Below are 24394 nucleotides of genomic sequence, written 5' to 3'. Positions count from 1 at the left end.
TTCCTTGGCCGGAGCAAGGTGGTGTTACTCAACGGCCACAGGTCTGTTGGCAGAGTCAGGTTTTCAGGGCTTTCTGGAAGGCCAGAGGGTGGGAGCAGTAAGACCTTTGGGGGCATACAGTGGGTTGCCTAACCATGAGCCCATATTAAAGTGCTCTGAGTTAAAGTGCTCTGTAACATCAAGTATGTTACATTCCATATCCAGCATGAAAAAGAGCAGAGTTAAGGCTTGTGATTGGCCATATTACAGAAACTGGCAATTGAAAAAGTAAATGAACCTCAATCAAGGTTAGCTTTATTATCCTAAAATAGTTCTGGTTGGCAGGCAACCAACCAGAACTATTTGCTTTTGCTACCTTTACAACTATTTTATTATCCTAAAATAGTTCTGGTTGGCAGGCAATTGAATGAAATTATACATGAGATTCTGATTATTCATGTCAAGGTCAGAGAGTCTGTTACACATCATTACTGCTCATTTCCAATATTCTCAATATATGGAAATGAAATTACAACAATGTGCTTGTCTGTAACACTCCCAGCAGCAGAAAAGCCTCTGAATTTGTAAATCAAATTGAAGGACTGCATATTTATTAAATTTATTACATCAAAGTGGGTCCTTGCTTCAACTTGCAAATCTGCTTTGAAAGGGTGAGTTGAGCAAATTTTTTGTCAAATCAAACTATTCTTTAAGAATTTTATCTTGCCGCAATGGATATCTAAAACAAACTAGAGGCATTTTGATACTAACCCTAACCTTAAAATAGCTTCAATTACTTTGCAACAGAAATACCAAAATCATCTTATCCACAAAGCTCATCTAACAAAAAACATTTTCCCCTATGTTCTACTTCATTCATAATGATCAAATGTGCTTATTAATAGCAAGCTGCAATGTATGGTTTCTCCACAGAATTTCTCCACAAAGGTGAAAAGTTCACCTTCAATTTTTATAAAGTTAGCGAAAGATATTTTTTTAAGCAGTTGTATAGATTTTTTTTTTGTTACAAAATACATTATTTTACAGGAAGGGAGGAAGGTTTACCTTTCTGACTGGACTCAATATACTCTCTGGAGATTGCATGTTGACAGTGGCTTCATCTCCTGGCTGAGGCATAGATGGAATCACATTTCTGTCAAGAGGGAGGGCTGGTTTTTGACCTTCTGACTCAGCAGAATCTTCATCAATCTTTCATAAAGAAATAGTACACAGATATAATAGCTTATTCAATCAATGACCAGCAAAATAAATGAATAACAAGCACATGGCAACAAGATCACTTGCAGTATATAAATAAGATCATGTATATTATTAAAACAAATGGATACTTTTCAGGCTTCTTAAATATGTATATTCTGTGTTAACCTGCCTGCCTAGATCAGTGATGGCAAACCTATGGCACGGGTGCCACAGGTGGCACACAGAGCCATATCTGCTGGCACACGAGCAGTTGCCCTAGCTCAGCTCCAACATGCATGGGTGTGCAGGCCAGCTGATTTTTGGCTCACACAGAGGCTCTGGGAGGGCGTTTTTAGCTTCCAGAGAGCCTCCAGGGAGGTGTGGGAGGATTTTTTTACCCTCCCCAGCTCCAGGGAAGCCTTTGGAGCCTGGGGAGGGTGAAACATGAGCCTACTGGGCCCACCAGAAGTTGGGAAGCAGGCCATTTCCAACCTCCAGAGGGCCTCCAGGGGATGGGGGAAGCTGTTTTTGCCCTCCACGGGCATAGAATTATGGGTGTGGGTACTTGTGCATGCATGCATGCATGCTTTTTTGGCACCCAAGGGAAAAAAGGTTCACCATAACTGGCCTTGATATTACCAATTTAGATACTGGTAGCCATTTTGATGTTCTTAAATGTCTGCATTTCAGTGAACGCATCACTTCTCAAATGGACTTCATAATTCTTTCAAAATTTCTGAAGTTGATTTTGACCTGGGAGGCCACCAGTTGCTGGGAATCAGCAGAATGGTAAAAACAGTCCCAAGATCCTAGTTTTCTCATTTAGTTTGAATTTTTGTTGTTGTTACTTTTGCTTGTTCAACTTTATTATTTTAAAAGAATATTACTTTAATTCAAACCTGATAAATCACATTGATCGCCTTTCAGCAGAAAATATATTAACAACTTTTATAAATAAAAAGATTGTGCCATTTTAAAATAACATTTCATTATTATTCACCTCTGAGGCAGCATTTTCATTCCACTGGTATTTTAAACTTATAATGTTATCTATTATGAAGAGGAAAATGTTTCTTTTATGGAATATTCTCACATCATTTCCCCAGGTAATGAATCTGAGCATAAATTTTCCTCAAAATGTTATTTGCCTGGGAAAATATATTTCCAGATCTCCTCCCAGAAAAGGACTAACCTCTTGGAAAGATGAGTTTTATCCTGATTTTTTAATATATATTTTTTTTAAAGATAAAGGTTTTTCCTACCAGATATGTGACTCTAGAGGGCAGTGCTCATCCTTGATTCCCAGCCAACAATTATGGGCACATGGGTGTGTGAATTATATAGTATATATCGGTGTGTGTATGTGTGTGTATGTAGCATGTGTGTGTGTGTATTACACAAGTGTACACTTTTGAGAGAAGGCAACATAAATTCATTTTTAATATGCGTCCACAGTAAAAAATGACAACAAAGGTTATCTATCTATCTATCTATCTATCTATCTATCTATCTATCTATCTATCTATCTAAAAGTCAGAATTGTTCAAAGGCATATGTGGTCACGTGGCTGGCATGACCATATGCCATAGCTGTATGGAACACTGTTACCTAGCATGGGTAGCCATTTATCTACTTGAATTTGCTTGCTTTTGAACTGCTAGGTGGGCAAGAGTTGGGGCAGAAATGGGAACTCACTCCGTCACACACTACTTAGGTCTCGAACTGCCAACATCCAACTGACAAGCACAGCATCTTAAGGAGTCGTTCCCCTTACAGCATGGAAATATAGAAAGAAAATTCACTCCTAATTATAGACTGAGCACTTGTCAGTGGATTCTATTTAACAATGTTTGGTATAACTTTAATGCTAACTGATCCTTAGAGTGACAGGTACAGCCTCATTCTTTTCTTGACTTGTCAGACACCATGTTCTGTCCACCATGCACTAATTATTGATTTGTTTAGTATTCTTCTTTAGGATCTGTACAGGTCTAATCTAGGCATCCTATAATAACATCAAAGCAAAAACAGGACAGTTTAATGGGGTTCTGAGTAACATGACAATATTAGTCCACCATCCTTTCCTTGACGTTATCCTTGATTTGCACCCCCTCTTTCTGATCTGGTAAGAATATTCTGTTCTGAGAATAAATAGTTAAAAGCAAAATTAAACATTAAAAAGCTTTTTTAAAAACCAGTTTAAATAAACATTACAATTTGCTAACAATTCTTCATCTGGAGAAAGAGAAGCATTGTTGCAGATTTCCCTAAAAAAATGAGAGAATGGGAGCCAAACGCAATCCATAAGAAACTATTCTGAAAATTTATTTTTTCACATGAATTTCAATGGAAAGCTTAATGTTTCAAGCCTAGCTTAAGATCAGTTACCTGATAAACATATCTACTTGGATTTATTTAAAATAAGGTTAAGACTTATTTGTTTACAAATAAACAAATAAATAAGGTTAAATAAGCACTTACAGTGGTACCTCTACCTACAAAAGCATCTACTTACGAACATTTCTATATAAGAACCAGGTTCAAGATTTTTTTACATCTTCTCAAGAATTAGTTTCTACTTACAAACCTGAGCCTCCGAAACTGTAATCGGAAAAGGTGGGGAGAAGCCTCCGTGGGACCTCTCTAGGAATCTCCTGGGAGAAAACAGGGCCAGAAAAGGCAGGGAGAAACCTCTGTGGGGCCTCTCTAGGAATCTCCTGGGAGAAAACAGGGCCGGAAAAGGCAGGGAGAAGCCTCCTTTGGGCCTCTCTAGGAATCTCCTGGGAGGAAAGAGGGCCTCCACCCTCCCTGTGGTTTCCCCATCGCACACTTTATTTGCTTTTACATTGATTCCTATGGGGAAAATTGCTGCTTCTCACAAACCTTTCTACTTAAGAACCTGGTCATGGAACGAATTAAGTTCGTAAGTAGAGGTACCACTGTATTTTTTAATCTGGGCTAATTGTCTTTTACTCAATCCTTCACTAATCCTGTTTCAGATTGAATATTCATTAACATTAACAAAGGTGTCACTCAATGTTAAAAGAAGAAGAAAATAAATCTAGCCAGCTCACTTGCTGCACTTCTTCTTGGTTCTGCTGCTGAACCGCGGCTGGCTGCCTGACAATGTAGTTTATCTGACCAACGATGGTCTGCTGAACATGCTGTGGCTGCTTGGCCTGATTGAGCTGCAGGCTGGGTTGCTGAGCCTGAAGGAGAAGCTCCAAATCTTTCTTCATTTCCTCCAGTTCAAACTGGTGGTGCATGAGGTCCAAGCTCTGTTGTATCGATTGCTCGTGAGACTTCTCATTTGGGCCTGGGGCAGGCGACTGTCCAGGTGAGAGTGGAGGTGGGGGTGGCAATTGATTTTCCTGTTGTGGTGGCTGTGGCTGTGGCTGTGGCTGTGGTGGTGGCGGATGTGGTTGCTGCTGCAAATTATTCAGCTTTATCTTCTGGAGTGGACCGACTTGACCCTGCACTGTTGGACTGGGCAGAGAAGACTGTGCAGGGAGCTGCTGGGGGTGACTACCTTGGCTTTGATGGCCATCCTGTGACGAAAGGGGATAAATGGGCGGAAGGGCATGGTGCATTGGCGGCTCTTGGGAGTTCTTGCCCAACCTGGTAGTTAGGCTATCAGGCTCTTGATGAGGTTTCTGCTCAGCGCACGGCTGCATGCTTTTCAGCACTCGTGGGGCACATCTCTGCTCCCTCTCGTGTTGTTGCAAGCTATACTGCACAGGGAAATGCTGCAGGTGGTGTTGTTGCATTTCCAAAGGCTGGCGGAAAGACTGAGGATGGCTCACAGTTTGATGAGAAAGCTGCCCTTTGTTCATATGTGGGATATTAAGGCAATGGGCACAGCACATGGGTGCCAGGCAATGGACAGGAGGCTGAAATTGGTGGGGCTGGTTATTGAGCGGGTCGTGCTGTGGCACTGGAGAATGGTGGCCATGATGGTGATACAGAGATGGCTGCATTCCTTGTAGACTTGCATAGGTTGGTACATCTGAATGGTGGCTTGGCCCCCCTTCCATTGACAAGTGGCCTAAAAACAACATACCAGAAATAATGGAGGTCAGCATCAATAGTGCCTGTTTTAAGACTCTTTAGCCAGAATAAGATGTCTATGGAGATACTCAGTCATCTAAGTCATGGTTGTCCCAAAGGTGCTTTTTCAAGAGGCGGTTGGGCAGTCTGGTTTTTCTTTGAAGACATTTCACTTCTCATTCAAAAAGCTGACAGAGTTGGAAAAGCTTCTTGGATGAGAAGCAAAATGTTCAAAGAAAAAAAAGAAAAGAAAGTCCAGTTGCCTCTTGATATAGTATCTTTGGGACATCCAGAACCGGAAAATTTCATATTCAGTAGAAAGCATAGCAAAGATATCCATCTAAAAGCTTTCCACCCTGGAATTCTGCTGTCCTTATACAATACGTATAAGAGCAGCAGGAAGGAAGCACTATTAACTAAATTATGAAAGACAGTTGTACTCTAAACACATAGTAATGACTGAAAATAATGGTTTGATCCAATCTATCAGTACTTTTTTTAAATATATAAGTACGACATTAATATATGATTAAAATTGTTGATATTCTACCAAAGTGCTAAGCATCAGGAATTAAAAAAGGATAGCATAAAACACATGTCTAAAGTGTGGTCTTTTCTAAGTACGATCATTGTTGATTGCTTATTTGACCCCCCCATGACAATCATTAAGTGTTGTACCACATGATTCTTGACAAATCTATATTTTCTTTTATATACAGTGATACCTTGTCTTACAAACTTAATTGGTTCTGGGATGAGGTTCTTAAGGTGAAAAGTTTGTAAGACGAAACAATGTTTCCCATAGGAATCAATGGAAAAGCGATTAATGCGTGCAAGCCCAAAATTCACCCCTTTTGCCAGCCGAAGCGCCTGTTTTTGCGCTGCTGGGATTCCCCTGAGGCTCCCCATGGGAAACCCCACCTCCGGACTTCTGTGTTTTTACGATGCTGCAGGGGAATCCCAGCAGGGGAATCCCAGCAGCACAAAAACGGGTGCTTCGTTGGCAACAGAAGTCCGGAGGCGGGGCATCCCAGTGGTGGTGGTGGGTTTGTAAGGTGAAAATAGTTGGTAAGAAGAGGCAAAAAAATCTTAAACCCCGGGTTTGTATCTCGAAAAGTTTGTATGACGAGGCGTTTGTAAGATGAGGTATCACTGTATTTTCTTTTATATATGAGAGCATATGCATCAAGACAAATTCCTTGTGTGTCCAATAAATAAATAATTCTATTGTCTACCCAAAAAACCACTAGACTGAGCTAACGTATATTGAAGGAGGGCACTACAATATAGTAATCAATAGAATATCAACCCATGGAAGTCCTTAATAATCAAAATAATAATGTGGTCCTCCCAGTGCTTATTAGCACACTGGGTGCATCTGCGCATCAACAAAATGTTATCGAAACAGGATATCATATTCCAGGTTCAGGAGCTTTTCAAAACCCTGAAGACACCAATTTTGAGAAAACTGTCAACAATCCTGTTAGGCCATCTAGCCTGAAAATATAATGTTTTACTTTCTCCATTTATCAGTTAAACAAGAGACTGGCTCACTAAGATAATCAGAGGTGTTTTATTTCCAATATGGCAACAAGAAGGAAAGTGTTAAAGAATCCATTGGCTCTACCAGTCGTTTAAAACCCTCCAGGGACCCCAGAGAACTGCTGGAAAAAAGTTTTTTCATTGGGAAATGCCCAGCCTGCAGTTTCTTATAAGGGGCTCTCCTAGATTCTGATTGTGTTCTGTTCTGTCACTTCTAAAACTTTTTTGGAACTGTAAGAAACAATTCTGGGCTGGCTTCCTCATTCTCTAGGCCAGTGATGGTGAACCTTTTTTTCCTTGGGTGCCATAAGCACGTGCACATTTGATAGCATGCGTGCGCATGTGGCCAAACACGTAATTCAATGCAACCCTCTACGCACCCCACCCCTGCATGTGGTGTGCAACCCTCCTGCACTGCCCCACCCCGCTCATGCATGCTCGACCACTTCCCCCATTTCCTAACCTCTCTGATGGACCCAGTAGGCCATTTTTCACCTTCCCCAGGCTCCAGTGGCTTCCCTTAACATACAAATACAGTGATACCTTGTCTTACAAACTTAATTGGTTCTGGGACAAGGTTCTTAAGGTGAAATGTTTGTAAGATGAAACAATGTTTCCCATATGAATCAATGGAAAAGCGATTAATGCGTGCAAGCCCAAAATTCACCCCTTTTGCCAGCTGAAGCACCCGTTTTTGCGCTGCTGGGATTCCCCTGAGGCTCCCCTCTGGACTTCTGTGTTTTTGCGATGCTGCAGCAGAATCCCAGCAGCGCAAAAACAGGCACTTCGCTGGCAATAGAAGTCCGGAGGTGGGGTTTCCCAGCAAGGGGAGCATCAGTGAAATCACAGCATCGCAAAAACACCGAAGTCCTCGAAACTCCACCTCTGGACCTCTGTGTTTTTGCAATGCTGCGATTTCACTGAGGCTCCCCTCGCTGGGAAACCCCACCTCCGGACTTCCGTTGCCAGTGAAGCGCCTGTTTTTGCGCTGCTGGGATTCCCCTGCAGCATCACAAAAACACGGAAGTCTGGAGGTTGGGTTTCCCATGGAGGGGAGCCTCAGGGGAATCCCAGCAGTGCAAAAAAGGGTGCTTCGCTGGCAACGGAAGTCCAGAGGCGGCGGTGGGTTTGTAAGGTGAAAATAGTTTGTAAGAAGAGGCAAAAAAATCTTAAACCCCGGATTTGTATCTTGAAAAGTTTGTATGACGAGGCGTTGTAAGATGAGGTATCACTGTACATACATTTTTTTCAAAAAAAAAAGTGTACAATTATACAATATACTTTTTACCTAAATTGGATAGTTGTTTAGTCCAAAAAGACGGGTCCCATGTGAATCTGATCTTCCAAGGACAACCCACATCTGCATTACAGTTGGTTTCTAGCAAACGCTGAATCTGAAAAACAATCTAATAACAAACCAGATAAATGTAATTTGATGCAATAAATATATAATTGGCTGCTTATAGCTTAGGACTTGAAATGGGCACCTAGTCCTATATTTCCAGTATTGTCCCCATTCACTATGGGCTTGCTTACATATTCAAGTGAAGATTCCTAGGCTGTTATTAACTGAAAACAAAAAAAAATGAATAGAAGTCCATTTACCATACAATAAATTATCTTGCATTTACACAATAGAGACTTAACTCACTTTTATCAGAATTGGGAATTTTGGAGCCAACAAAGTACTCAGTAATCAAATCAACTTGGCTAGCATGAAAAGCCATTCCAGAATAATGTTTATTATCCAGTTTGTCCTCAGTTTATGACAATTGAGCTCCAAATTTCTGTTGTTCAGTAAGATGTTTGTTAAGTGCGTTTTGCCCCATTTTACAACTTTCTTGCCACAGTTGTTAAGTAAACCATTGAAGTTGTTAGGTTAGTAAACCAATTGTTAAGTGAATCTGGCTTCCCCATTGACTTTGCTTGTCAGAAAATCACAAAATTCACATGACATTGGAACATAGCAATGGTCATAAATATGAACCAGTTGCCAAGCATTTGAATTTTGATCAAATGATCATGGAGATGCTACAAAGGTCATAACTATGAAAAACGGTCATAAGACATATTTTCAGTGCATCTGTAACTTTGAATGGTCACTAAATGAACTGTTGTAAGTCGAGGACTACCTGCATTTTTTCATAGAGTCTTAATAACTATTTACTTCCGTTGGGATGACTATTTTTATTTGCTTAAAAAAGCCTTCTAAACATTTTATTCACAGGAACAAGGCACTTTCGACCTACCTTCTTCTCATTGTCTACTTATTTTATTTCTCTCTTCAAAATCTTTCACTAATCATTTAAGAAAGATCAAGTTTCAAGATATCAGTAATTCTTATAGTAAACCTTCTGTTCATTTAAAATGTCCAACTATGCTTTAGACCAGTGTTTCCCAACCTTGGTAACTTGAAGATATTTGGACTTCAGCTCCCAGAATTCCCCAGCCAATGCTGGCTGGGGAATTCTGGGAGTTGAAGTCCAGGTATCTTCAAGTTGCCAAGGTTGGGAAACACTGCTTTAGACAAGAAGCCCATCTGATGTATCTTGGGATGAGCATTTACCCTTACCAGCTCTTTACTGAAGAGGAATGGAACGGTGCTTTTACTGCATACTGCCCAGCTAAGAAAGTTTTGCACGTGTTCAAACTGCCTGTTTAACATCACGATTCCCTGAAGCTGTTGTTCCATTTTTTGCTTCCTTTCACTAGTGATCCGCTGTCAACAATCAGAAATACAGAGGCATTTTAAAATACAGTTGGCTTTGTAATCAATGACATCTATATTCAGAATGAGATGTAAAAATTCACAAATTGTATCAGAAGTAAAGAACCTTTGCTAAGTCAATAGGCACAAATAAAATGGTTTAAGTCTACGCTTGGCACTTTCAGAAAGTGGCTTTGTGTGATTTGTTCACATAACAATTAGGCATGGCCCAGTAAGCACAGCTACTCGTAAAGTACTCATTCCCAGAAAAAAATTGTAGCTATCATCTCAAGAATTTTATGACTGTAGCTTAGTTTTGCCCCTTTTTCTATGTAGATAAACAGGCACCCAATAGAACAGCCAATTTTTATTTTGATTTTTAAACATGGCCTGTAAGAATTGAATGGGACTTGAAACATTTCTTGTAAATATAATTATCAATAGAGGCTGAAGTTTTGGTTTTAGCACACTGGCTAATTTATTTCTAATTTTAAAAATCCTTGAAAATTAATTCAGGTTATGATTAAACACTAATGCTTTAACCAATAGAGTGGTAGAAGTTCGTTTTCATTCATTCTCTTATCTTTAGAACAGAAACTGCCTTCAGTACTAAGTTCCTGCAGATCTAGATTGACATTGTGTATCACATTGAGGGTACAGATCTAATAAATATTCATCTGTTTCTCTTTTCCAAACTCTGTAATAGCCCAGGAAATTGTCAGATTTACTTACAGAATATAAATATCCTTACAAATTTTACGTTCTCTCAACTAGTGTCAACTTTTCCAGGTAGAACAGACAGGAAACCTAACTAGATGAGCTAATTCTACTTTACTGAAAGGCTACATTAACAGAATCTTGCAAGTCTGATAACTGAAATTTCCCACAGTCTTTTTTTTATACAGTCCAAGACCTTAGTGATTTTCTCCTGAGTTTCTTTCCCCATTATGCATCAGTTGCCTATGTCCTCTCTTATCTAAACATTCTCTCGGCAGCATTTCTCTCTCTTACACACACACCAAAGTCTCCCAAGGTCATTCTCACAGATTGTTATAACTAGTGAGTTTATCAACTAATCAGTGCTGCAGTAAATTGGCATCTCCTTCCTCCTTATCTTCTTAAGTTTTAAGAACCATCCTATTTACCTCCAACTGTTCAAGGAGAACATTTGTCCGCTTATTTATTTCACTGATCAGGACCATTTTGGCCATTTTGATCTGATTTTCTATTTTTCGTTGCAAGTGTTTTGCTTCAAACAATCTGTAGAAAGAGATTAACAATTTCAATAACTATAATCATGTTTCAAAATGTTTGGAAGAAATCATATTTATGGAGGTTAAAATGTGATTTTCTGGATTTATCTATGGTAGAAAAATGTGTGCAGAACCAATTTGTTTATTTATTGATTGATTTGATTTGTATGCCACCCCTCTCCGTAGACTCGGGATTTAGGTCCTGAATCTTTCAAGTTGCAGGATGCATTGATCCACCAAATATTTACTTTTTTAGCATTTGTACATAGATAATTTTAATTTAAATGGTATACTTAATGGGCTTATCCTTTTTTCTCAAAAGTGGAGAACAGTTTGGCCAATATTAAGCACTACATTTTAAAAAATTATTTGCCAGGACTTTTGAACAACTATTAATTGTGTAACATTCAACATTTACTTGTCGCACATAAGTGTTTTAATTTTATGTTAAGGTTATTTTGAAGAAAACCAATATAATGTTCCAGCACTTTTTTCTCTGAAATGAAATCACACAATATAATTTTGTACCCATAGAACATGGCTTCTTACTTTTTATGAATATTTATAAATATAAAAATCTATTTTAACTTCCATCAATATTTCAGAAACTGAATAAATAAACATGTTAAATGATGCCACCATATAGGCTATATATACTGATAGTATCCCAACCTGTACTAAGTTACTGAGTGCCCAGTAAGTCATAGTCCATACCAAAGTCACACCTCTGTAAACGTAGAAAAATGAAGAAATCACTGAAGAAATCAGATTAAAGAGGAAATCTTAAAAATATAGAATGCTCAAGGTTGATATGAGGATTCTCTCATAGCTGAAGATTATTAATTAGTGCACCACAAATATGGTGCTTTAAACAACAGCATGACTATGTGATATCAATCCACACTGAAAGATGCTATGAATTTGAATGAATGGAGTATTTACAGAGTTGCAGAGGCACCAAATCATTCTCTAGGTACAGTGTTCCCTCGATTTTCACGGGTTCGAACTTTGCGAAAAATCTATACCATGGTTTTTCAAAAATATTAAAAAATACTTCGCATTTTTCCCCTATAGCACAGTTTTTCCCGCCCAATGATGTCATATGTGATCGCCAAACTTTCATCCGCCTTTAATAAATATTTTTTGAAATAAACTTTAATAAATAAACATGGTGAGTAATAATCTAAATGGTTGCTAAGGGAATGGGAAATTGTAATTTAGGGGTTTAAAGTGTTAAGGGAAGGCTTGTGATACTGTTCATAGCAAAAAATAGTGTATTTACTTCCACATCTCTACTTTGCGGAAATTCGACTTTTGCGGGTGGTCTCGGAACGCATCCCCCGCGAAAATTGAGGGAACACTGTAGTCCTAGGAATTAACTTTCAGGATTACAAATCAATTTGTCAATGAAAAAAGCCATTACAGAATTTATCTTTTTAAAAGAGGGATCTCCTCAGTTACCTGTCTTCAATATGTTTAGCCGAGACTTGCATTACATTTTTTTTCTCTTCTACTTTACAGGTTATGTTTTCAAGAATAACTCTCTGATTTTGCAATGCTTCTTGAAGATGCCTGAATCTAAGGGGGAAAAAAGAAAAGTCTTGGAAGTTTACGAGGGTTCAAAAGACCAATCAGATAGTTTCCCAACAGCTTGCCAACCCCCCCTCTTAAGCTCAATCTTTTCAAAATTCATTTCTATTCTCCCTTCCAATTCCATAGGAATTAAACATTTACTGTATTGGATTTCTATGCCGCCCCTCTCTGAAGATTCGGGGCGGCTTACAACATATAAAAACAGTAGGTTACACTAAGTTTAATAAGAGGTGGGCAACATATATTCCTTGGCCTAATTTTAGGCATGTGTGGGAAGCCTAAAGTGGGCAAGAATACAATAGCAATAGCACTTAGACTTATATACCATTTCATAGTGCTTTGCAGCCCTCTCTCAGCCATTTACACAGTCAGCATATTATCCACAACAATTTGGAAGGATGAATCAACCTTAAGCCGGTCAGAATCAAACTCCTGATATAGTGAGCTGAGAGTTAGCCTGCAATACTGCATTCCAACTACAGTTCTGGTGTTAAGGAGGAGCCTCTCCAATGATATTTCTGATCTATGCCTATATCAATGAGAGTCTATGGAGATTCTCAGTCATCCAGCTTATGGTTGTCCCAAAGGGCTATCAATCAGATCCAATTTTGTGTAGTAGTCAAAAAAACTTGTTTGTTTGTTTGTTATTTATCTATCTATCTATCTATCTATCTATCTATCTATCTATCTATCTATCTATTTATTTAGAATAAAGCCCTGTGTATTTTTAATTCTGGTCCTGTTTATGATGAGTAGGACTTCAATGAATTCCCACTGGCCTTAACAGCACTGATATAGCAGGACAGAGAAGCTTCTCCTCCCCCAGGCTTTTATATTTTATGTTTGGTATGTATGTGCTGTATGGTTTTAATTGCTGGGGTTTTATATATCTTTTCCTTTTAATATTAGATTTGTATCACTGTTATATTGCTTTTATTATTGTTGTGAGCCGCCCCGAGTCTTCGGAGAGGGGCAGCATACAAATCTAATAAATTATTATTATTATTATTATTATTATTATTATTATTATTATTATTATTATTTGTGTGCCGCCCCTCTCCGAAGAATCGGGGCGGCTCACAACAATAATAAAAACAATATAACAGTGATACAAATCTAATAATAATAATAATAAGAAGTATTATTATTATTATTTGTGTGCCGCCCCTCTCCGAATAATAATAATAATAATAATAATAATAATAATAATAATAATAATAAGTATTATTATTATTATTATTATTATTATTATTATTATTATTATTATTATTATTATTATTATTATTCTCTAGGGTGGCCAAAAATAGGAGTGGGCACATGGTTGTTGAAACACTGAAAGGAGGGAGGAATTCCAGCAGGTGTAGCTTGCTTGAAAAGTTACACCTGCTCCAATTCCATTTTCTGCCTAAGTCTTAAAAAGTGAAGGACCTTGTCTCATATTGTATCAAGCCACCTTTGGGTGAGTCAGCGTGGCAATTTTCTACCTGTGATCCTTGTGTTCCGTCAGGAGGCAGCAGCGACAGGTAAGGACATCACAAGTCTCACAAAACAGCTTAAGCCGCTCTTGGCTGTGAATCGGACAACACAAGGGACTTTCATTGGCTTCCCCTTCTATTCCTGAAAAAGAAGACATTGCTGTAAAATAACAACAGTTGCAATTACCTACAATATCAGGCTCAGGCGACAAGCTGGTCAGTCAATTCATGTCACAGCCCATGTACTGGCAGTCATTTCAACAGAAAAAAGTGAACCCTGCATTGTCGGGAAAAATTATAGGAAAGAAAATGCAGATATAGTAATATGAATACATCCGGAACCGCCTTCTACCGCACGAATCCCAGCGGCCGATAAGGTCCCACAGAGTTGGCCTTCTCCGGGGCCCGTCGAGCAAACAATGTCGTTGGGCGGGCCCCAGGGGAAGAGCCTTCTCTGTGGTGGCCCCGGCCCTCTGGAATCAACTCCCCCCAGAGATTAGAACAGCCCCCACCCTCCTTGACTTTCGCAAATTACTCAAGACCCACCTTTGTCGCCAGGCATGGGGGAGTTAGGATATTCCTTCCCCTAGGCCATTACAAGTTATGTATGGTATGTTTGTGTGTATGTTTGGTTTTTATAATAAGGGTTTTTAATTGTTTTATTAAATTGGATTGTTACATGTTGTTTTTTAGCATTGCTTGTGCGCCCCCTCCTCAAGAAGCCCTCCCTGGACCCAGCCGTACTTAACAACTATCGTCCAGTCTCCAACCTTCCCTTTATGGGGAAGGTTGTCGAGAAGGTGGTGGCGCTCCAGCTCCAGCGGTCCTTGGAAGAAGCTGATTATCTAGGTCCCCAGCAGTCGGGTTTCAGGCCCGGTTACAGCACGGAAACCGCTTTGGTCGCGTTGATGGATGATCTCTGGCGGGCCCGGGACAGGGGTTTATCCTCTGTCCTGGTGCTCCTCGATCTCTCAGCGGCTTTCGATACCATCGACCATGGTATCCTTCTGCACCGGTTGGAGGGGCTGGGGGTGGGAGGCACTGTTCTTCAGTGGTTCTCCTCCTACCTCTCTGGCCGGTCGCAGTCGGTGTTAGTGGGGGGTCAGAGGTCGGCTCCGAAGTCTCTCCCTTGTGGGGTGCCTCAGGGGTCGGTCCTCTCCCCCTTGCTATTTAACATCTACATGAAACCGCTGGGTGAGATCATCCAAGGACATGGGGTGAGGTATCATCAATATGCCGATGATACCCAGCTTTACATCTCCACCCCATGCCCAGTCAACGAAGCGGTGGAAGTGATGTGCCGGTGCCTGGAGGCTGTTGGGACCTGGATGGGTGTCAACAGACTCAAGCTCAACCCGGATAAGACGGAGTGGCTGTGGGTTTTGCCTCCCAAGGACAATTCCATCTGTCCGTCCATTACCCTGGGGGGGAATTATTGACCCCCTCAGAGAGGGTCCGCAATTTGGGCGTCCTCCTCGATCCACAGCTCACATTAGAAAACCATCTCTCAGCTGTGGCGAGGGGGGCGTTTGCCCAGGTTCGCCTGGTGCACCAGTTGCGGCCCTATCTGGACCGGGACTCATTGCTCACAGTCACTCATGCCCTCATCACCTCGAGATTCGACTACTGTAACGCTCTCTACATGGGGCTACCTTTGAAAAGTGTTCAGAAACTTCAGATCGTGCAGAATGCAGCTGCGAGAGCAGTCATGGGCTTACCTAGGTATGCCCATGTTTCACCATCACTCCGCAGTCTGCATTGGCTGCTGATCAATTTCCGGTCACAATTCAAAGTGTTGGTTATGACCTTTAAAGCCCTTCATGGCATCGGACCAGAATATCTCCGAGACCGCCTTCTGCCGCACGAATCCCAGCGACCGATTAGGTCCCACAGAGTGGGCCTTCTCCGGGTCCCGTCAACTAAACAATGTCGGTTGGCGGGCCCCAGGGGAAGAGCCTTCTCTGTGGCGGCCCCGGCCCCCTGGAACCAACTCCCCCCGGAGATTAGAACTGCCCCTACTCTCCCTGCCTTCCGTAAAGCTCTCAAAACCCACCTTTGTCGTCAGGCATGGGGGAACTGAAACACCTCCCCCGGCCATGTACAATTTATGTATGGTATGTTTGTGTGTGTGCTTGTTAATATAGTGGGGTTCTTTTTAAAACTATTTTAAATACTTAAATTTATTGAATTTATTTGGATTTGTACGATTGTTTATATTTTTTGTTGTGAGCCGCCCCGCGTTCGCGGAGAGGGGCGGCATACAAATCTAAATAATAAATAAATAAATAAATTGCTGTTAGCCGCCGAGTCTGCGGAGAGGGGCGGCATACAAATCCAATAAATAAAATAAATAAATAAAATAAATGATGAAGTTGAATTGTACAGAAAGATTGGTACAAATGTATGATTATATTAAATTCTGAAAATTAACACAATTAATCTCAGGTTGCCAGGAGTCATGTGTTTTATAGCCATCAAATTTCACACTCATATGTAAATCATCTAAATCCTTCATGTGCAAATATCATAAAGTTATTATTTTCCATTATTTCAGTTTAGAACTGAAAATCTTGTAGGAAAAAAAAGCAGAATGTGACTCTTTGTACAGTGCCTTCAAAATACACTAAGTCCTTCCTTCGGAAGGAGCTGGGGGGGGGGACCAAAATCAGAGAAAGAATATGCATTTAGGTGAGTCCGCAGCATTTGAGAACCTTTTCAGTTTCTCTTTGCTGATTGTCCTTTTCAGCAACTTTCAGGAAGGATATAGAAGTTCTAGACAGCAGCTCCTAACCTTTTGGGCACCGGTTCCATGGTGAGAGGTTTTTCTGTGGGGGTGGCTGGGAACTCACTGAATTCTGTTGGGAACTGCATCACATTACCTAAGGCAGTGATTTTCAACCTTTTTTGAGCCACGGCACATTTTTTACATTTACAAAATCCTGGGGCACACCACCAACCAAAATGACACAAAATGACAATCTAAGACAGTACATATTATCCCTCCATTGTGTGAGGGCTGGGTATTTTTTCTCTCTTATTCTTTCCAAAAACAGGTGAGGGCAGGGTTTTTTCCCTCTCTTATTCTTTGGGTGCTTTTTATCATATGCTTTAAATCAAGAATCACTTCTCTCTATCTTTTGTTTCTCTCTCTTCTCTCTCACTCTGCCTCAATCATTTTCTCATTTCTCTTTTTTCCTCCCCTTTTTTCTCTCATTTCTCTCTCTCTCCCCCTTCCTCTCCTTCTCTCTCTCTCTCTCTCTCTTGCTTTCTTTCTCTCTCTCTCTTTCTCGCTTTCTTTCTTTCACTCTCTTTCTCGCTCCCCCCTCTATTTTTTCTCTCTCTCTCTGTCTCTCTCTGTGTATGTCTCTCTCTCTCTCTCTCTCTCTTTCTTTCTTTCTTTCTCTTTCTTTCTTTCTTTCTCTCTCACTCTCACTCTCTTTCTCTTGCTTTCTTTCTCTCTCTCTCTCTCTTGCTTTCTTTCTCTTTCTCTTGCTTTCTTTCTCTTTCTTTCTCTCTCCCCTCTCGCAGCACACCTGACCATGTTATTATTATTATTTTTATTATTTATTGGATTTGTATGCCGCCCCTCTCCGCAGACTCGGCACACTGGTTGAAAAACACTGACCTAAGGCATTGTTTCTACACACGCACATACACACAGGTCCTATAAGTGAATTACAGATATATAAGAATGGGAAAAAACGTGAGTAGCTTCCATGTCTACCTGAACATCCTTTCAAGGAAACTGGCAGAAAATGTTCTCCTCCAGCTTCTTTGCTATGACTGTGTTCTTCTGTACATAAGCTGCAAAGCCACTTGTTGCAGTTAGTACACAAACTGTGTGCAGGTCTCTTTTCTTTACACCCAGAGCAGTTCTGTAACAGATTCAAACAGGACAAATAATATACAGTGATCCCTCACCACTTCGCGGTTCACCTTTCACAGCTTCAGTGCATTGCGGGTTGCTGAAAGACCCAGGTGGCGGCGGTTTTGCCCAAGTTGGACCTACTCCCCTAACCCGAGCAGTAATGAATGGAGGGTAGGCTGTTTTAAAGGCTTGCAGCTGAGTTAGTCGGTCCTGGCAGCGGCAGGGGTGTGTGTCTGGGGCTAACTCAGCGGCACACCTGCCTTGTCCCTACCAAAGTGACGCTTTGCTGATGGGTGCAGAACGGAACCTCCAGGAGCCCGTCGCGAGGATTCCCAGAGAGAACGAGAGAGAGAGAGAGAGAGAGACGGAGGCAGAGAGAGAGGTAAAGAGGGGAGGAAGTGAGAGACAATGTGTGGAGGAGAGAGAGAGAGAGAAAATCCCACCCATTTATCGTGGGTGGTCCTGGAACCTAACCCCAGCGATAAATGAGGGATCACTGTATATAAAATAATATACCGGTATATAAAATCTCCAGATCATACAACAGGCCGGAATTCTTCATCATAGCTGCCATGAAACCCTGAGCTGCTGTAACCATTATGGCCTCAGCCAAGATATCTAAATCCTCCAGAATTTCACCTTTGGTGTCTTCAACAGAGCGTCCAGTTCCCTGTTACCTAGGCTTCCTTTGTGTGATTACTTAGAAGAGGAAGTCCCTCTGGGAATTTGCCTGAATTAGACTGACTGAACGCTCATAAAAGCTTTTCTCTGCACTCTCAGCTTGAGCCAGACTGTTGCTGAAGTAACATTTCTCTTGGGGCTCTGAGATCCTGTTTGTGCTTTGCCAGCTCTGAGGTTCATACTGTAAGTTTTATCAGAAGTGAGACAATGGAGAGTAAGAATTGCCATTTGGGAAAAGACCAAGGCTAGTGTACAGTAGTTATTCCTTACTTCTATACTTTTTTTCAAGTCATTACAAGTCACTGACAATCTGTGTCATATATAGAGATCAAATACAATTTGCTATGATTCTATAACTCTACACAATTGTGACAAATCAGTTAATGAAACTAAACACACATTTTAACACTTGATGCAGCATAAAAAAAAACTTTTAAAACTTTTACATTATGTAGCTCTGATAATAATGAAATCCCATCTTGTATAGCATGCACGGGCACATGAAATGTATTTTATTAAGGAATTCAAGGTTGAACAGGACAATCCACTTCTTTTTAAGCACAACTACTTCTTTCAAACCAGAGCTACTGATCAACAGCATTATTTCCTTCTTGTGCTTCAAAGTGGCAATGGAACAATAATGACAATACAAAATATTGATGGAGTTCAACCTATACTCAGAATTAGAAAACTAATCTAGAAATAAAACATAGTAGACTCTTACAATGAAGAATAGAGACTCTCTGTCATATCTCTATTATAAAATGGAAAAATTAGGTTTTAAAGTTTGTTAAACTGTAACAGAGTAGCCTACTTAATTCACTAAAGGAGAAGCAAGACATGGTCTATGTGGTTATTGATTAAATTATTCAATCCTCAGTGTGTTAAAATTTCAAAATAAAAGAAAAAACTGCTAAGAACACTTAATTAAAGATAACTATGCTAATAATCCTGAGAATTTATTTTTTGGATTAAGAAATGATATAGTAAATCAAATTCATTTAAAAAACATTCTTTTTAGAACCCCAACAATCAACATTATTTATCCAAACTTGTACCATTCTTAAAGCATGAAAACTCTGAAGTTACGTAATCTACACAAGGCATGCCAACCTATTGAACAACGACATACATACTTACCCTTGCCATGTCTGGCTTTTTTGTGGCAACAATTCCTATAAAAGAAATCTTCTATGATCCTACATTCCTTGATACAATAATATAGAGGTTATGTACAAAACTGATGGTACCTATAGAAAGAAAAGGGGGGGGAGCATCAACACAATTCAGAAAATCACATTTGGGCACATTTTACGTATTTGACTTGAAATCTTAAATGATCATGTATTTACCTAAGAATTCGGTAGCCTAGTTCATATGTGACACTACACCATGATGTTTACATTTACACGCCATGCTAAGCCAAAAAACATTCAACAATATTATGCACTGACATTAATGTTGAACATTAGATGACACAACCAAACAGATGATTAAAGAGGATGGTTGGGGATAAATTGTATGGTTCCTGATACATCTTAATATAGTTACGATGTACATAAAATATTGGAAGGCAACTGTCAATTAATGTACATTATTAAACAATGTGAACTAATGTTCTGGCTCAGTATAAAATAATTTCCCACATAAGAATTGGCTGTGTTCTTCTAAAAAATTGCCTAGAGATTTTTTTTAAAGAAAATGCTCATCTCATATTGACAATTTTCAAAATTGTGATTATAAAGCAAAAAAGAGGAATACAGTCCATATGTTACATACATCATAATCATCTTAATTATTGAACAATTAAATAACAATCGGTAATTTGGTTACTAGTGTCCCTTTAAAACCTGGGGTGTTTTCTCACTAATCAGGTTTCAGCTGGGCAAACCCAGATGCACTAATGGCTCCAGAAACAGCTAGAATAGTCTTATTTTCTTTTTGCTCTGAAATGCTTATTATGCAAAAAATGCTGCTATTCTGAGGAAATGGGGCTAGTGTTTATCCTTTCCAAGCTGCCAAAGTAATGAGACAGGCCAGACACTTTGTACGATCTTTAAAGTCACACTAAAATGCTTCAACTACAGAAGTTTCTAAAATGCTTTAATGCATTTTATATGATGAACTTCTACTCTATATTAAAGCAGGGTATATATACCAAATGAAGGATTATCTTTGTTATTTCCAGTTCCCTTGAGATAACAACGTATCAGCTTGATTACATTTTTCCTATTAAACCAATATTATATTGAAGATGATATCAAATGTTGAGGCTGAGTAGGTTGGCTAATGATAGCTCCAAAAGGTTTTTCATATGGAAAGAGAATACAGTGATACCTCTATTATCGCGAGGGTTCCGTTCCAAGACCCCTCGCGATAATCGATTTTTCGCGATGTAGGGTTGCGGAAGTAAAAACACCATCTGCGCATGCGCACCCTTTTTTCTATGGCCGCGCATGCGTAGATGGTGGAGTTTGCGTTCCCCGCCGCCCACGCAAAGGGGAAACCCCGATTCAGCTCCTCGCTGCTGCTGCACTACCGAGCAGATCAGCTGCTGGGCGGCCGAAGGAACCTTCCCTGGGTCTTCCCCCTCTTGCTGGCGGGCGGGCGAGCGGCAGGCATCAGCGAGGAGCCGGGGTTTCCCCTTTGCGTGGGCGGCCGGGAAGACCCAGGTTGGGGGTTCGGGGGGTGCTGGGAAGCCCCCAAGCCAGCTGCGACCTTTTAAAACAGCCGCGCCGCTTCCCAGCTGAGTCCTGAAGCCAAACGCGGAAGTTCGCCTTTGGCGTTTGGCTTCAGGACTCAGTTGGGAAGCGGCGCGGCTATTTTAAAAGGTCGCAGCCGGCCTGGGGGGCTTCCCGGTACCCCCCCGAACCCGGGTTGGGGGTTCGGGGGGGTGCTGGGAAGCCCCCCAGGCCGGCTGTGACCTTTTAAAACAGCCGCGCCGCTTCCCAGATGACTCCCGAAGCCAAACCCGGAAGTGGTTTTTTTTTTTAATTAATTTTTTTTTAAAATCGCGATATAGCGTTTCGCGAAGATCGAGATCGCGAAACTCGAGGGATCACTGTATTGTAAAATTTGATCTACCTCTTGGATGCTATTGTCAAAATCTATGAAGTCTCTAAGACTCAACTTAATGGCATGTGGCCATTTTCTCCATAATTGGGAATTACTGTACTGGGTTTGGCGAACCCAATCAAGATTGATCAAAAGCAGCTTTGGTTAAGATGACTTAAGGAGGATTCATAGGTAATATTCCTGCTTTTCAAAGAGGAATTCAAACTCATCTGGGCTATGATATTTATCTGAGCACAACTTCAAGGCTTCTGGCTTCTGTATTTCTGTAATTACTGTTTTAGTAATTCAGAGTAAAATTATAAGACAGTCTGATATTATTCTGCACACATTTTTGATGACTTTTTGATTTTAAATGTTTAGTTTTAAGAAATTTTTTAAAGTTATTATCCTATTAATTGGCCTATAATGTTTTATCTATTGTATTTTTTATTAAAATGTTGTAAGCAGTCCCGAGTCCACGGAGAGGGGCGGCATATAAGTTCAATAAATAAATAAATGTCTTTTTAAAGTATAGAATTATCAGAGAGTATAGTTTCAGATATTAATGTCATTTATATTTTCTTATTAAATGTTCTGTAAATCGTTCAATTCATATCTCATTTATATTCTTATGATTAATCATATTTGTGTCAATGACTATTATTTCAATGTTTCCAATTACTCAATAATGATTTAGGGAGGGCTTTATGCATATTCTTCTAAGTTGCTGCATCTCTTGCTTATAAAGAAAATGACACCTGCACAGTAATTGCTGAATTACAAATGAACTTGTTTTTAACTGTCTTTCTTTCAAATATGCATTGCTACCATCATATTTGTTCCATGCTCTTCTAGAGAAAGTTCAGGGAAACTCACAAGGGAATATTTCTTACACAACAATAACAAAAAGGGTAAGTGACGAAGTGATGAAAGTAGGAAAGAAGGCTTTAGTTGAATGAACAGAGAGGCAAACATAAGATTTCCTAGTTCAGGTATATAACACTATCCATTAAAGAAATCATAAGAGATAGACAAATTTTGCTCTTACATAGCATCTCATTTCTATTAGAAAATATATGGAAGTAAATAAAGATGAAATAGTGAACTGAAATATATAATCCAAATTTTGCCAAGGTATTAAAATTTAAAATAAATAAATTTCCTAAGATAGTGATATCTTACTTTTTCAAAATCTATTTTTGATATTATGTTTTTCATAATAGCATTACTTTAGTAGGATGTCCTTATCAATTAACAAATGTAAATAAGAAGAAAAGGAAATATGAGGGCAATTATGTTGTGTTACTGACCTGCTCACATAATATGGATAATCTCATTTTTGCACATCATCTAGTTATTCAATTTATATTATTCTTTCTAGTCAAAATGAGCATTTAAAATAACTTTATCTGATGGCCTTATTTTTAAATTTCATAACTTTATTTTTTAATTTCATAACTGTTTTGAATGATTAAACATAGATTTCACCAAATTGTGAAATTGCAGCAGGAATACCTTATGGAAGATTCTGTAAACTATACAAAAACAGCAATCCAAATAGCAAATTAAAACTATTTTATAGTTACTGTAAGTTTTATGTAAAGGATAATCAGCTTTTTCATTGCTTTTGCTTTGTACTATTCTTACAGCATCAGTGATGACAATTTAGGAATTCGTTTAAAATAAAAAACATCATCTAAATCAATCCTTTTGTATTTAAAATATTTTAGTACAAATCTAGAAGCCTGGAAGAAATTTCTTAAAAGAGTAAAGTGATGGGCATCCTACATTATTATTCTAAATCGAATTTCGGTATACTGTAGAGATAAAAATAATAAATAATAAACTGCTAGATAAAACCCTCCCATTCTTCTCTTTCCTGAACCTGGGCTACCTCAAACATTTTTCCAGTCATGTTATACACTGTTATTTCCCAGTGTGGTTTCTTTCAGGCATGCAGGAATTGTATAGCAGAGTCCACTTATAAGATCAAAGATACACAGCAAATAGCAAGCACTCCGCTTAATAAGCACTTTGCTTATTACATTCAGATTTTATTCTTGGGTAGATATCTAGAATTTGTTCATTATGATAGGAAATAGCTGGGAAAATAAGGCTTTGAAGACATCCACCCCACGCTGATTTGAGTAATTTATTTATATTACTACACACTTGTCAAGCAAAAATAGAAGATTGGAAACGCAACTGCCATGACTCCTATTTTATAAAGGGCAATTATATTACATGCAATGAAGGGCTACCAAAATGTTTACTACCACACTGTGGGCGTGACCTATGCAGGATGCCCTGCATTTTCTTTCACCATCTTTCAGTGCAAATTGGGTGCTCTGGGGTGGAGCTCATTTTGCTACCCCGCTGCTTCCCACCCACCCTGTCCGAGCAGTAGCCCACCCCTGATTACATGACAGAGGCATCAGTCCATGAGCTGAAAGTATCAGTGCCCCCCAACCTTTTGCCCACCAGGAACTGGTTCCTTGGAGAGACGTTTTTTCATGGACGGGAGGGGGTGTGGTTTCTGTGCTGCCTGCATCCCGCAGATGGGATTTCGCTTGTTTATGCAGCCTGATTTCTGGTATTCCATGGCCCAGTGCTGGTTCACAAATTGGGGGTTGGGGACCCCTGCTCTAAGTAAAAGAACTGTAGGGAGGAAAGCAGTGGTCGTTCAATTACCCATCAGGATTTAGCACTTGGGAAGGACACAGGACAGACTTACATTTCTCTTCATTGGTATTGTTTTCAGGTCTATGTCCAGCATCTTAATTGAGCATAATAGTTATGTTGAACTTAGACTGGGGAAGTTCCACTCAATTACAGAGTGGCATAAAGCTCTCCTTTCTGTATTTTTGAACAAAAATTATCCAGCTTGAACGTTCTTTCCCATGTAAATGTGGGACGACTGAAACAATACAACACGTTTTGTTACACTGCACATTCTTAAGGTATCTCTGTAATAGTTTGCCCTAGCCATGCCAGG

General features: G+C 39.7%; 1 protein-coding gene across 4 annotated transcripts in view; it reads right to left on the bottom strand.

The window, feature by feature from the left end:
• TRIM66 (tripartite motif containing 66) overlaps window positions 1-24394 on the bottom strand; it is a 76895-nt gene that overhangs the window by 36760 nt on the left and 15741 nt on the right. For all 4 annotated transcript variants that reach the window (XM_070763644.1, XM_070763639.1, XM_070763641.1 and 1 more), the window contains 9 exons: window positions 19486-19595; window positions 17521-17671; window positions 13806-13938; window positions 12190-12306; window positions 10621-10735; window positions 9341-9487; window positions 8057-8174; window positions 4254-5224; window positions 1045-1188 (listed from right to left, as the gene is read on the bottom strand). In XM_070763644.1, coding sequence (XP_070619745.1) covers window positions 1045-1188; window positions 4254-5224; window positions 8057-8174; window positions 9341-9487; window positions 10621-10735; window positions 12190-12306; window positions 13806-13938; window positions 17521-17671; window positions 19486-19494 — 1905 coding nt within the window. In that variant the 5' untranslated portion in view covers window positions 19495-19595. The remainder of the gene's footprint in view (window positions 1-1044; window positions 1189-4253; window positions 5225-8056; window positions 8175-9340; window positions 9488-10620; window positions 10736-12189; window positions 12307-13805; window positions 13939-17520; window positions 17672-19485; window positions 19596-24394) is intronic.

This window comes from Erythrolamprus reginae, chromosome 1 (genome assembly GCF_031021105.1).
Source record: "Erythrolamprus reginae isolate rEryReg1 chromosome 1, rEryReg1.hap1, whole genome shotgun sequence".
NCBI classification, from domain to species: Eukaryota; Metazoa; Chordata; class Lepidosauria; order Squamata; family Dipsadidae; genus Erythrolamprus; species Erythrolamprus reginae.
This window is presented reverse-complemented; position numbering and strand designations above follow the sequence as displayed.